Source organism: Mercenaria mercenaria, chromosome 2 (assembly GCF_021730395.1).
Source record: "Mercenaria mercenaria strain notata chromosome 2, MADL_Memer_1, whole genome shotgun sequence".
Taxonomy (NCBI): Eukaryota; Metazoa; Mollusca; class Bivalvia; order Venerida; family Veneridae; genus Mercenaria; species Mercenaria mercenaria.
The window spans coordinates 37075414-37090943 of NC_069362.1; the positions used below are offsets into that span (position 1 = coordinate 37075414).

A 15530-nucleotide genomic window follows, 5' to 3' on the forward strand; every position below is an offset into this window, starting at 1 on the left:
CAATACTTTTTACTATTGCTGGTCCTTGCGTGTATAAACAAAGCATAGTTCCTATTGGATCTCAATTTTACGAAAAAAGGATATATTAGGATCAAAATTGTGACGAATACGCCCTCGTGAAATTAGTACGTCCCACATATAAGCCCATCGTGTATCAATAGTGTTAAACACTATTTTGCTATACATCATTTCTATTAATATTTATCATTTTTTTACTGATTTATTCAGGGAATATACTAAGTTTGTGATTGTCTATATATGTGATTTTCCTTTTTCCCTAGGAGATTCTTCTGTTCTAAGTTATGAACCCAACTTGTCCTTTAATGCTCAAAAGTGCGAGATTGATTTTTCAGTGAGATGGTTTGCCGTTTTATTTGTTAAGTTAACTGAACATTTCCGCAGTTCATTGCTTTACCGTAACATTGGTAAACGTTATTATTGAGCAAACTATTTCACGTGGCAATCTCCATTTTGAATGACATTCTCTTTTGTGAGTGGAATCTATATTTTAAATGACAAAATCTATTTTGACTTGTAAAATCAAGCAATGATTCTAATAAAATTTGACAATCTCTATTTTAAGAGTTAAATCTCTAGAGTTTTACTTGCAATGTTTCCAATGAAATTTGACTGTCCTTCCTTCATTTGCTTTTGATGGCTAAAATAGGAAAACCTTCTAATAAAACTTTTTTCAGTGTAACAGTTTGTATATTTTTACTGAGCGCTCTCTTCGAATGGATAGCTTGAAGAAATAGCCTTTGACTACTACCATGATAGCCGGTTATGGGAAATTTCAAAGCGTGGGATTTTGTACCCACCAACAGGAAACAACATTTTTAACCTCGATGTCATAATAATAATTCGGTACAATTTTATTTTAGTTAGTGTAATAACTTCCGTTGTTCTCAAGGTCTTTATTTATATTTTTTCTATACCAGCGTCAGCAGGGAAATAACTTCAGTAGCGGCGACAGCTTTTCTTGTTTGTTGTCTTCACGACAGTGATTAATGTCTCAGTTTCGACAAGTTCCAGTCATCTGGTATATCTCATCTTTTACATGCTTTTCCCACCGTTCTTCAGCATTATGTTATAATGGTAATCATGTTTTATACGACAGTATAATAATTATAATAATAATGATAATAATGATGATGACTTTATTTATTAAGGCAACACTTTTAGGCATGCTCAATCTTCCGAGTGAGCCTCAAAAATATGTACAATATTTACAAATAGATTTCAAATTCAAAATTGACAATAGCGTGATCTAAGCATATGTTATGATGTTCGTTTTCCAGTTTGTCCAATATCAGTTTTTGATCTTCCTAAGACTTTGTAATAAGATCCAGATTTTTGTTCCTGAGTATTCAGGGGATTTTCTGTTCAGTTCTTAGTTTGGTTTAGGTACTTCAAGAAATTTATTTGATTCTGATCTTAAATAAGTGTAAGGATCATGTCCAAATTTAAATATACTAAAACTGCTTTCTTATAATGGAAAGTCAAAATATTTATCAAAGATGAATCGAGCTGCATTTTTTTGTTGTTGAAATTTTGTTATATGAGCCGTGCCATGAGAAAACCAACATAGTGGCTTTGCGACCAGTATGGATCAAGATCAAACTGCGCATTAGCGTAGTCTGGTCAGAATCCAAAGCCTATTGCAAGTAGAGAAACTATTAGCGAACAGCATGGATCCTGACCAGACTGCGCGGATGTGCAGGCTGGTCTGGATCCATGCTGGTCGCAAAGCCACTATGTTGGTTTTCTCATGGCGCGGCTCAGTTATTTTTTTCATGGACTCTCTATTGCAGCTACCCCGAATCGTTCCACAATAATACAGGTGGCCGAGTAAAATAGAAGCATTTAAGAAAAGTTGAAAAGTATGTGGCGATACAGTTTTGGGTAGCTGAACAACTTGGTGCAGCAGACTGCAGGCAAGCACCGGAAGAAAAAATCACGTGGGAAAATGTCTGAGTGTTTTTTGACAGATTTATTTATTTATTTCTTGTCATTTATAATGCTTATTCGATTATTGTTTATTCCCAAGTGCACGAAACTACGCATTTCTAACCGGAAAGCGATAGTACGCTGGTGATAACGCGATGGCAAAATGGTGAAAAAGGGATGGTACCATGGTGAAAACGCGATGGTACCATGGTGATATCTTGACGGCATGATCGTGGAAAGGCGATGGTACGATGGTGAAAACGCGATGGTACGATGTTGAAAACGCGATGTTACATTGACATTTCAACATCGTACAATCGCATCATCGCGATTCACCATCGTGCAGTCGTGATTTCATCATCGTACCATCGTGTATCGCGGTTTAGTATTGAATAAAAATTCACGACTGTCCAAAAGGAACACTGTATGTCTTCCATGATTAAAGGTATACAGACACTTAATAGGAAAATGGCCCCAAAGATCTTGTACCGCACAATGGCGGATTCACTTAGTTCTTTTTCATTGCTCTGTAGAGATTTTTTTCTAACTTTCTATGCAATTCTTTTACTGAAATCACAGGACAAAAAGTCATTGACATGAAGATAGCATTTTGATAATGAAATGTTAGCTTGATGTCCAGAGTTTGTCATGGAAACTTAGATCATACACAAACACTATAATTTAGACTGGTTTTGAGCTGATTTTGCAGTTTGTATGTTTGACTGATCTTTATTATTATTATTATTATTATTATTATTATTATAATCCCCATTTATCTTTGTATCCTTTTAGAAAATTTATATTCGAATTAATTACAACTGCAAAAAAAAAACGAAATCAGGACGATCAAAATTACAAAACAGTGCTAAATTAGTTGCGTGCAGATACTTGCAATGTATTCAGAAAGTGAGCTAAATTAACACGTATTATCTACCCCTAGAAAACACACAAAAAATTATTTGTATAACCGACACTACTATATTATGTTATTTATACAGGATAAGAGAGACCGGAAGTAGACTTTAGGCATATATTAGTTTAACAGATACAAACATTCTCTTTTCCGGTTTAAAAACACGGGAAATCTGTCTTCTGATTCTTTTATTTATTTTGATTTATATAATTTGTTTATTCTAATCTTTATTAAACATTCGAAAATTACTGCTTTGTTTGCTGTATTTGAACAAATAAAACAAATTGACGTAGTTATAAAATGTTGGTTTACAGTAGCTTTAATGTTCTGCCTAGTTCTTCTGCAAACTAAATCACATGTAGGACCGCGTGATACATTATGAAACACGGAGTATAGATTTGACGAAGTCACATGTGAGTACAGATGCTTATAAAATAAATATATTCCTTTTGTTCATAGCAACATTTTGTAAGTTTTATATTTACAAAAGTAACAACTGCTTTTGTTAGAACGACGTCAATTTCATTTATTTACTTTTTCACCGATGCCAATATATAAATGCGTACATAACTTCGTTACCATGATTTGAGCATTTGGTGCTGCCTCGGAGACACCAAAAATGACTAAGCGGGTGCTTCAACTGTTTGTAATAATACTGACTGCTTGTAACAGCAGAGGCTTAAATCTTACTACACAAAACCAGCTCTACGAAGACTTACAACAAAATTACAATACAGACATAAGGCCGGCGGATCTAAATGTCATACAGACAGTGAACTTTTCGCTTTCTTTGGTAAGCATCAACAGGTTTGACGAGTTGAATGGGGAATTGGATATGACATCGATGATAACAATGCGTTGGAAAGACTCCCGTCTTGCCTGGAACAGCTCTGACTACGGTGGACTAACTTCCATCATGTTCCCACCAGACAAAATATGGAAGCCACAGGTGTATATTCTAAACGCTTACGACTTGTTTGAAGTGGAAAACAAACAGTTTGCACGTGTAGAAGAGGATGGTGTTGTGACATGGGAACCGGCGCAACTTTTGTATCTTCTCTGTTCGGTGTATGTTCTTTACTTTCCATTTGACGTTCAAAAGTGCAAGGTTGACTTTTCAGGTGAGTAATGTTTGCTATATCGCTTTGCTAGTTTAATTCCAATGACCGTTACACCAAAGATAAACTGTAGTACTTAAGTAGTCACTATTGAATTTTCATACTTCTTTTATAATCTAAGAATTCTATGGGATCTGTTGATTTGATATGTAAATCTGCACATTTTACTCACTGCAGTCTTAATATCTGTTAAAATCTGTTTGCCCATAAAATACCTTTCGTTAATTGTATGTTTGTATATTTCTTGTAGCATGGGCGTTCTCTAAGTATGAAATGGTTTTGAGCGCAGGAGATGGAGAAATAGCCTTTGATTACTACCACCGTAACAGGTTGTGGCAGATTTCGAAGCACGAGATTCTGTACCCGCCCAGAGGCAACCATTCTGTGCTACGCTATGACGTCTATATAAAAAGGCGAGACACGTTTATGATTGTCTATGTAATCATCCCCGTTGTTCTCGTGGGTTCACTGAATTGTTTTGTTTTCTTGATACCAGCGTCAGCAGGGGAGCGAACTTCAGTGGCGGTGACAGCTTTCCTCGCGTTTGTTGTTTTCATGACAATGATCAATGGTTCAGTTCCGGCGAGTTCCGATCCTGTAGCGTACCTCTTCTATTACATGCTTTTCCTACTGTCCTACAGCGGCGTCATAATGATCATGAGCATCTTGTCACTCCAAATCTACGAGAAAGAAGGCAAGGTCTCGTCCGTACTAAAACAGATTGTTACATTCTTATCCTGTGGCTGTCTTTGTAAGAAGAGGAATCGTGAAATTGCACCGTTAGTAACCGTAAAACCGGGTGCTGATACAACCGTACTAGAGGCACAGCCTGGTGATGGAGACGGAAATGAAGATCCGGAAGAAGAAATCACGTGGAAAGATGTCGGACTGGCATTTGATAGAATCTGTTTTGTGATTTTACTCGTCACCTATGTTACTTATTCACTTGTTGTTTATACCCAAGTTACCGGTAAGGTAGAAGCAGATGGTCACGTGTAGACTTGAAAAAAATCAGTTTTTATGAGAAAGTGATTTCAATATTGAAGTTACTTGACTTTAAGTTCAGCATAAACAGTATTTAAATATAGAAGTAAGTGAAAATTTTGAAGTTAAGATTTGCTAAATTCCAACGGCTACAATTATTTAGTGATAAAGATTATATGATATCTAAAGTACAGTTAAAGTTGCAATTTATTTGTTTGAAAATATCAAATGTGGGCTTGAATGTAATATATACTGCACTTTGTGGTGGAATTTTATACATAGATTTCCCCTTTCACTAGAAGAAGCACTTTTTTAAGTTCAGTTTAAAATACATGCAACACTGCTATAACAAGCATGGAGCGGCTGTTAAATAAAACCCAATATGAACCAAAAATGAGCCGCGCCGTGAGAAAAACCAACACAGTGGCTTTGCGACCAGCATTGATTCAGACCAGCCTGCGCATCCGCACAGTCTGGTCAGGATCCATGCTGTTCGCTAACAGTTTCTGTAATTGCAATAGGCTTTGAAAGCGAACAATATGGATCTGCGCAGTCTGGTCTTGATCCATGCTGGTCGCAAAGTCACTATGTTGGTTTTCACATGGCGCGGCTCAAATGTTTTTTTTTTATATTTAACTTGCGTATAAACCTCATTGGTACGTATCATCTGCAAAATAGTTTGTATTTTATTAGAATTGTCACAATGAAAAATTCTTCAAAATAGAGAGAAAAAAGATTTTTTGTAGCCTACACCCACAATTTCAACTTCTAACTTTAATGATAGATATCTTTTAGAAGAGTTTTTCTGTCTTCGGCAGCCAACTTATATCATATTGAAGGCTTAATATATATTTCAAATATAATAATTATTTTAGACTTTAGAGTGTTCTACACTTCAGGACGGTCTTTTACTATTTTATTTTTGATTCAGATGATAGACTTTAAATGATATTTTACTATATCAAGATGTTTTTTTTTAAACCGGTATGTTGCAGGAATAGATAAATATGTGTGCCTTTTGGAGAACATGCACACTCTACACTCTTCAAATATTTTGAACCTATGCTGACAGTATATAGTACTGCGCTCGTCAATCTGATATTTGGATTTTACAGAATAAACAAACCTCTTTGAGTAATAATTTTATCCGGTCGTTGCACCGCTTGTATTGAACAGTTACTAAAGGTGTGTTGTTATGGCCATCATCACTTATTGTGAGTCCAAAAGGCTGATCACTACCAAATAGAATTTAAGCCTACGCTGGTCTATCACAAGTAGTCCAAATATAAACAGTACTAATCTTTTTTCGTTTCCTAGTGCATTTTTTTCGACAGCAACGTGCTTACATTTACCCTACCGTGTTTCAGTATGTTAAACTTTGCATTCTGTTGAAATCGGCATGTTCCTATCGCATGCTGGGTAAAAATGGCGGCGTAAGAATTTAATGTCTCGAAATGAGAAATTGAAAGAAGCGAAAAGTAGTAAATTCAGCGGGTTGTATTTACCGAACTCTAGTTTTCTTATATAAAAGTTAACATCCCTTTTTCTTTTCTTTTTTGTAAAGTAGCGATCTAGTTCTTTATGGGAATATAAGTCGCTGAAAATCTGATATGCTAGAAAATGTCGAAAAAGCGTTATAAAGTAAGTGAATTTTATATGAAATAAAGAAGAGCTGGATTTAGTGGTGTTCAGCCAAAACAAGAAAAGAATGAAAATTCGACACAATGATGATGAAAAAAACAAAAAAAAAAAAAAACAAAAAACAAACGGTGATGAATAATTTGAATTGTTTTATACCTTCCTCATCGCACTTTTCAATATATCAAAAATATCATCATCAAATTTTTTACTATTTATCATTGACCTTTCGATTTTTCACCATCGTTCTGTTGCATTCCTTTTACGCATGCGTGAAAGATTCAAAACAATGGATGAATACAAGAGTAATAAAGTACATTCATCTTCATACGACATGATAACGTTCTACTTTATATAGAAATATAGATACGTGCGTATGTATTTTAACTGCAGCACTTCACAAACAGAACAAACCTCTGCGTGGCGGTTTAGTCATCCAGATATTTTTTAAAATGTAACATATTTGATCTTTGAATTCAAGTCTGATATGTGTATGTTTGTGTTATATGGCTTTTGGAAAAACTCATTTTTCAACTCAACTGGTGGTTGTTATATTTCTTAATACGAGCTGCATAATTATGAGCACTTGGTGATGGCCCACTCAACATAAATGGAATTTTATTTTTCATAAAATCATTTATGTGCTGGTCCATTATACTTTTAGTTACACTAAACGGGTGTCGCATAATAAGCGGGTGCCGCATATGAGTGGTGTGCGTCGCGATATAGACAAGTGATATGCAACGTAATTGAATGTTTCTCATTGCAGAGTTGGTGCAGCCGTTCTGCGCAGGCGCGGAATTATTATCCATTGGAGCGCACGGCAAAATTACTCATTTTTTTGCATGTCCACACGCATTTAGTGTATCAAATGCATAATATACTGACTAGAGGTTAGGGTTAGTATCACCATGGTTACAAAATATATACATATAAGATATTTTTTTTCAAATTTAGTTAATCCGGTATATACCGGAGTCTGTAATATATCACAGGTGCACCGACTCTGTATTTAGTCACAGCCAACGTAATTCAGGCTGATCACTACCAAATAGAATGTAAGCCTCCGCTGGTCTATTCACAAGTAGTCCAAATATAAACAGTACTAATCTTTTTTTCCCTTTCCTAGTGCATTTTCTCGACAGCAACGTACTTACTTTTACCCTACCGCGTTTCAGTATGTATCACTTTGTATTCTATTCAAATCGGCATGTTCCTATCGTATGCTAGGTAAAAATGGCGGCGTAAGAATTTAATGTCTCGAAAAGAGAAACTGAAAGAAGCGAAAAGTAGTAAATTCAGCGGTATGTAATTAATGAACAGTAGTTTTCTTATATAAAAGTTAACACCCCTTTTGTTTTTGTTTTTGTAAAGTAGCGATCTAGTTCTTTACGGGAATATATGTCTCTGAAAATCTGATATGCTAGAAAATGTCGAAAAGCCGTCATGAAGTAAGTGGATTTTATATGAAATAAAGAACAGCTGGATTTAGTGGTGTTCAGCCTTCATCAACATAACTCCAAAGAAGACGTATATAATGTATTCAAATCGTCAATTTCCTTACATCTGAACGAAAAATGTGTATGTACTGATTTCAAAGTTAGAGCATTTCAAATCCACAGGTTAAGGTCTATGTTCAAATTTGTCAAAACTGTAGAAGGGGTGTAAATCATCCGTAAATTATCTAAGTTAAATTACTAAGTTGACGGAAGTTGAAAAATGTGTCGGCAATGTTTTCCTGTATTATCCTATACATACTCAATATATTTTGTGGTCATTAAATTAAACATTGATAATGTCTGTGAAATTAGACTGAACATTTATAAGTATCTGTATATTTTTCTTCGTATGAAATATAATTGTTAGAACTGTCATACAAGTGTTGTGTTTTAAAGAAAAATTCAGGTGCACCGGTCACTACGTCACAACGCACTTTTATGGTGCCTTGACCAGGGATTTGTAATGTAACAAATTAGCTAAATTGCCAAATTTGTCACAAAAGATGTAGTTCAAGGGTTAAAACGGGTCGTTTATACAATTTTACTTCCTCAATCAAAGTATTAATGTTTAAGAGATAGCGTAATTTTACATAGGGTCCCGACTGCTACTTGAATATAATATGTTGAAACAGATTTTGATAGACCAGAGATTGCAGAAAGGCTAGATTGATAAGGTCACGTTCACTTGATACTATTTATGTAAAAATATTATTTTTAAAATAATGAAGACTGTTGCTCTGTTAAATAAAACTGATTAAAAGGTAAGGTTTTGTGGTATTAAATGGCCATGCAACGTTACAACAGGAATAGAAAGCAAAATAATGAAGTTATGAACAATCGGCGTGTTATGAATTTTCAGTTTTGTTTTGTTTTGTGGTGTTCATGTATGTGTATACCCTGCCGTTACAGCACACATTCAACTTAGAGAAAGTCAACATTCTAGCACTTTTTCGCTCTATGCCTGTTGATCAGTCAAGAAACGTAAAAAAGGTGGATAATAGCAATTTTAAAAACTTCCATTTCTAGAAGGAATTTCAACTATTAGTTTAGTTTAAACATATTTATTCCCAAAATGAAGTGCATATAATGATACAAATGTCATACTGTGATGAAAGCAAGTGTACTGATCAGGAATCCAGGCAATCCTTGCGCGTATCAGTGCTATACACCAGACTGTCTATTCGCAACGAGCTAGGCTAAGTTAGCCGAACAAGCCTGTATCTGATTTCTGATCTCTCTGTGGGGGCTTTGTTTCACTCTTTCCCTCTGGTCAGATCGCTCTGTGTCTGTACTAGTAGAGGATGAATTATGCGTCCTGTGCGGCTGCATTTGAACTATGTAAAGCGCCTTTGAACGTGAATTTGATCATGAAAAGGGCGCTATATAAATCTGGTATAATAATAATAATAACAAGAGCTGTCTGATGACAGCGCGCTCGACTATTCGAAGAATTGATTGAAGAATGGGGTCAAAATATTTCCACGGATATTCAGACAAAAGAAATAAATAGATTAGACAAACAATGTTCCTGTATTACTTTGATTTCGATAAGTCTTGCACTAAATGGCAATATATGAGCCAATTTCAAAGTCCAAAAAGGGCCATAATTCAGCCAAAATAGTTATGTACTCTTGCCTACAGATGGAAATCATAATGATAAACAAGTGTTCAAAGTTTAAAAGCCATATGTCAAATAGTTTTGACAAAACATGGACTTGTATGAAAACAGAACCAATTTCAAAGTCCAAAAAGGGCCATAATTCAGCCAAAATAGATTACAGAGTTATGTTCTCTTTCCTACAGATAGAGACTATTATACTAAACAAGTGACTAAAGTTTAAAAGCCATATGTCAAACATTTTACAAAAAATATGAACTGGTACGAAAAACTTAACCAAGATTTCTAAGTCAAAAGGGGTCATAATTCAGCCAAAATCTTTGATGGAGTTATGTACTCTTGCCTATAACTGAACATGGTGATGGTAAACAGGTGTTGAAAGTTTCAAAGCTTTATCTCAAAAGACTTTGTCAAAATATGAACTGGTACGAAATATTAACCCAGATTTCTAAGTCAAAAAGGGCCATAATTCAGCCAAAATCCTTGATGGAGTTATGTGCTCTTGCGTATAACTGGACATGGTGATGGTAAACAAGTGTTGAAAGTTTCAAAGCTTTATCTCAAAAGACTTTGTCTAAATATGAACTGGTACGAAAAACTTAACCAAGATTTCTAAGTCGAAAGGGGCCATAATTCAGCCAAAATCCCTGATGGAGTTACGTACTCTTGCCTATAACTGGCCATGATGATGGTAAACAAGTGTTGAAAGTTTCAAAGCTTTATCTCAAAAGACTTTGTCTAAATATGAACTGGTACGAAAAACTTAACAAAGATTTCTATGTTGAAAGGGGCCATAATTCAGCCAAAATTCCTGATGGAGTTATGTACTCTTGCCTATAACTGGCCATGGTGATGGTAAACAAGTGTTGAAAGTTTCAAAGCTTTATCTTAAAAGACTTTGTCAAAATATGAACTGGTACGAAAAATTTAACCATGATTTCTAAGTCAAAAGGGGCCATAATTCAGCCAAAATCCTTCATGGAGTTATGTGCTCTTGCCTATAACTGGCCATGATGATGGTAAACAAGTGTTGAAAGTTTCAAAGCTTTATCTCAAAAGACTTTGTCAAAATGTGGACTGGTACGAAAAACTTAACCAAGGTGTGACGCCGACGCCGACACCGACGCCGACGCCGTGGTGAGTAGGATAGCTCTACTTATTCTTCGAATAGTCGAGCTAATAACTGTAAGAGCATATCGAGCTAAAACCTGTAACGGGGCTAGGAATATAGTCTTAAAATGTGTAAGAAAAAAAATATGAATCATTACTGATGAAAAGAAAAAAGGAGGAAGGAGGGAGGGGGGGAGGACAATGCATGGTGAAGAGAAATATTTACATATTATGGAGCTCCAGCTTTGAGAAATGCCCAGTTAGATTTGACTCCTGGCAGTACAACACGTTGACGTCTGTGTGAAGAGAATCTGTGCTTCCTGCGTATTCTAGTTGACGTAGTAAACCTTTGTGCCAGACTTTGTCAAAGGCCTTGCTTATGTCGAAAAAGATCACGCGAACTTCTACACCGTTATCGAGCGCTTTACAGAGAGTACCGTATACGAAGACAAGTTGATTTACCGTGGAGTCACCCGGAATGAAACCAGACTGTACAGGAGTTAAAAAGTGAGAATCATGAAGATGGTTAAAAACATGCTTGAAGAACCTTTTCAATAGTGTTTGAGAGAGATATTGGACGATAGTTTTTCGGAAGAGTGGCATCATCTTTCTTGAAGATTGCACTAACATAGTCTTCCTTCCATGTGGCTGGCACAGTAGAATGTTGGAGTGAAGCATTGAAAAGGTCACAAAGAGGAAAAGATTGTTCATCAGAAGCGTCAAGTACAATTCTGTTGCTTATGCCATCAGGCCCCGTGTTCACAAAACATTTTCAGTCTCAGCTGAGTTTGATAATGAAACTTTATTTCTCATTTATATCTAAATAGAATGTTTAAGACTAAATTTAAAGTTAATAACTATTTAATAATGACTATCCAGTATTGATGGTCAGTCTCATTTGGAAATTAAGCTTGAAGTTTTAGTAAAATTGATATTAAAATTTCAAACTCAAACTCAGCTGAGACCGAAAAATGTTTTGTGAACACGGGGCCAGGACCCGCGGCCTTGTGAACTGGTAGATACTTTAAGACATCTTCAGTCTCTTCTGGAGATAGATAAATTTCATTTAAAAGAGTGGTAGCATTCATTTGGCCAAGATTGGGTATCTCTATATTTTCGTCATCAATGTCTGCTCTTGAAAGTAATCATTCAAAGGTTAGCCTTTTCAAAATCAGAAGATGTTGTTTGACGAGTATTAGAATTATATAGTGGAGGAATAGAATGATCCGTTTTTAAGTTTGTCTGAAAGTTTGATGAAGTATTGTGATTTGGCGTCACGAATGAGCAAGACAGTTTCATTTCGTACTTGTCGGAATTTTTGCTATTGTTGGAGAGAGTTTGTTCTCATAGCCTTTCTGTAAATACATTTACGCTTTCGTATGTTCTTCCTTATATGACAATTCATCCAAGGGACGTCTGATGGTCTAACTGTGACATTTTTACTAGGAACATTATGTTTTAAAATTTCTGTAATTTGATTGCTTATATTGGAAGCATTATATATTTATATCTGGATCAGTACAGCTATTCCAGTTGAAATTGTCGATTTCAGTCCGTAAACGGTCATAATCTCCTCTATCGTATTCCCATACCAGTCTGTCAAAGCATTTTTGTTTCAATTTACTAAATTTGAGAGGCCCCAAAATAGGAATATGGTAACCGTTGGTCTTGTTCAAGGAAGTGTTCCCCAACACCAGAAAGAAGAATGTTATTTCTATTTGAGACGAAAATGATATCTAATGTGGATGTTGAGTGTTCTGTGAAATGAGTTGTTTCTCCGATAAGCTGTTCTAGATTAAATTGTTGTGTTATGGAAAGAATGTTGCTATGTAGAGTTGGACATAGAGCATTGTAGTTGAAATCTCCAGTGATAACTATGTCCGAGATGTTTGTGTCAATTGCAAGACCAATAGAATCCTCAATTAGGTTATTATATATGTTGTCAGAACTAGGAGGTCAATAGAAGACTCTAAATAGAATGTTTGTTGTTATGAAGAATCATTTCCATCCATAGACATTCAAGACGATTGATCTCAAGGTCTGATCTGCGCAAGTAATGTATATTATCTCTAACATACAGAATTACTCCTCCGTGAGAATCACCAAAACGATCTTATCGTTCGGGTTTATGATATGAATGCAACACTAAGTCTTTAGAAGTAACTGAGCGATTTAACCATGTTCCAGAAAAGGCGAAAATATCAAATTCTGAAAGTTCTGCGTACGTTTAGATGAACAAAGGAAAGATGGTTTGAGATCGCTTCTGCATACTGTGATGTTGTCGTCTGAGAAGATATAGATGAAGTAGCTCTAGTTGATTCTTATTTTATTACAGATAAGAGTATTCTCTAACAAAGAGTTGTGCAGTGACAAGAAGTAGTCCGGACAACTATAAATACTTAAGAATAGAAGAAAGTGTGATAAACTGGTAGGGACCCGTTATATCGATACATGTACATGACGGCGTGTTTTGCAATGATTTCGTGGTCATGTGATTGAAAGGTGGATAGTATGAATTTCGACTATTTAATTTATGTTTTCCGGTTCCGGTTTATGTACACAACGTTGACTGGTTGTCTGCAGGAACATCTGAGCACCCCGAATCAGTCACAGAAATTCGCAACCGTGCCATCATGATTCTTTTTCGTAATGAAAACTGTACATGCAACTGAAAATCACTTTTAAACAGTAAGGAAGTGTAAAGGCCGTCAAGTTTCTGTCATTTTGACGTGGTCAACAGAACGAAACAACAGAAGCACAGCAAAATGTCGACTTTTCCTTTTCAATGAGGCCAAAGAACGAAACAAGGAATAAACAGCAAAATATTGTTGTGTCGTTGCGGCGGGAGAAGAAATCAGCCACAATATACTAAACCTTGAGCTGACAATAACCCCCATCCCCCTCCATCCCCCCCACCACCTCTAGGGATATTTCTACGCTATGATTTTCTTAAAGCATATAATATGAACTATCATTCCAGAAATTCTGCTACCTGGCAGTCGGGTTCTTTTTACGTTACAGCCTACTTTATACGTTACCATTAATAATTTATAGACAATACTGACTGGCACTACAGTTAGCCATAAATGGTTTACTAGCTACACAATATGTCAATATATAAAGACAGAATATACAGATTTACATTTTGCAGGTAAAATTGACACTTATAGGCATGTGCTTTACGTTATCAAATGTACGTTATCAAAAATTGTAACGAAAATAGAAAATATAACTATATGATTTCATATTTTATTTGAAGTGTCTATGTTAAAAGTGTTAAAAAAGAGGTTGCGGTTATAACAGATGAGAGCTTGACATAATTATATCAGTTGTAAGATATTTCGAATTATTACAAAAGAAGTAATGTGTAGTAAAGAAAATGAAATAAAATAATGTTGACAATATGAGTTTCAAATTTATAATAATTATTTTTTTTTTTTAAAGTTGAAAAAATACTTGGGATATTGTAAAGTATTTTGTTTAAACAGATATGTTACATGTACAAATTCTATAAATGTGTACTATATATTTTAAAACATATAAATATATAACAAAATATAAATCTATGTAACGAAAATTACTAATTATATAAATCATATATAGTTTTCTTCAAACTGAATTTACAATCAAGATTAAGAAAAAAAAAAAAATAAATAAATAAATTACAAAAATGTGAAATGATTTGCAGAGTGAGTGCTCAATCTTGCTTAATATGTATCAACGATAATACTACAGTCCAGCATATGATAAAAACGTCAGTAGATGCAAGTAATGAAGTTTGCCGGAAATATATTATAGTGACATATGACTCGACTGTTGCTGATCATGAGAAGGCATATTCTTTGGTTCTGCAGTCTAGAGATGGACTTGGTAACATAATTGTTAGAATGAGTGTGTTTCACACAATCTGCTCTATATTTGGGCCTGAAGGAAAATTAATGAAGGGCAATGGTTTTACAGAACTTGTTATAAAATCAGGACTTTGTTCTAGTGATAATTTGTTCTCTTGATAAAGTATTACCAGGTAAATGCTACAACCATACCCTAAATGTACACAGGACTGTAAGGAAGCTCTTGAGCGTTTGCTCCTATGCAAGACTGAAGAGACAAAACCCCGCAAGGAAAGCATTTTAGAAGAAAGTAATATTACAGAAACGGACTGAAAGTCAATGTAAAGGTGTCTGAAATAATACCTCTCCTGACTTTGAAGAATATTTCAATAGACATGGGCAGTTCAAATCAGAAATCAGAAAGGGTGAAAGTGGCAAAAACTGCTCAATTTGGTTAATGTATGTAGACATAATTCACTTGATGTTGTTGCTCATCAAAGCAACACTCAGTAAAAACTGTGCTCTTTGTTCTTCGCATTTGATCGCAATAATGATGCCCGCTACCTCCTCGTTTACCTGTTGACATTGATGGATATTGATCCAGGTACAAAAGAGCTGCTTCGAAGTAATGGTTTTAGTGTATCTAGGTCTTCTGTACCAGCATTGAGAAATGCTGTAGATATCACTACAGAGCAGACAAGTAACAGATATGCAAAGTCTGAGGTTGGCATACTTGGTTTCAGTAGAAACTATGCTGCGTATGTTCACTGGTGCATGACACATCATTACAGAACCAGTATGTTGAAGCAACACTTCAGAATGCAGAAATACACAGAGAAGACATGTCCCAACACAAAGAAATATAACCTACTC

At 35.2% G+C, this 15530-nt stretch overlaps 1 protein-coding gene across 1 annotated transcript; it reads left to right on the top strand.

The window, feature by feature from the left end:
- The first annotated feature begins 3479 nt into the window (after positions 1 to 3479).
- LOC123562116 (neuronal acetylcholine receptor subunit alpha-6-like) lies at positions 3480 to 4977 on the top strand. Its single transcript, XM_053525251.1, has 2 exons — positions 3480 to 3981; positions 4229 to 4977. The coding sequence occupies exons 1-2, from the start codon at positions 3480 to 3482 to the stop codon at positions 4975 to 4977; spliced, it is 1251 nt and encodes a 416-aa protein (XP_053381226.1).
- The last annotated feature ends 10553 nt before the right edge of the window (positions 4978 to 15530 follow it).

What these genes read in the sequence shown, in the direction of transcription:
- LOC123562116 (XM_053525251.1), top strand. Translation starts at nt 3,480, where the DNA reads ATGACTAAGCGGGTGCTTCAACTGTTTGTAATAATACTGACTGCTTGT. An exon ending in GTGCAAGGTTGACTTTTCAG is followed by an intron (nt 3,982 to 4,228) that starts GTGAGTAATGTT and finishes TATTTCTTGTAG; the next exon opens with CATGGGCGTTCTCTAAGTAT.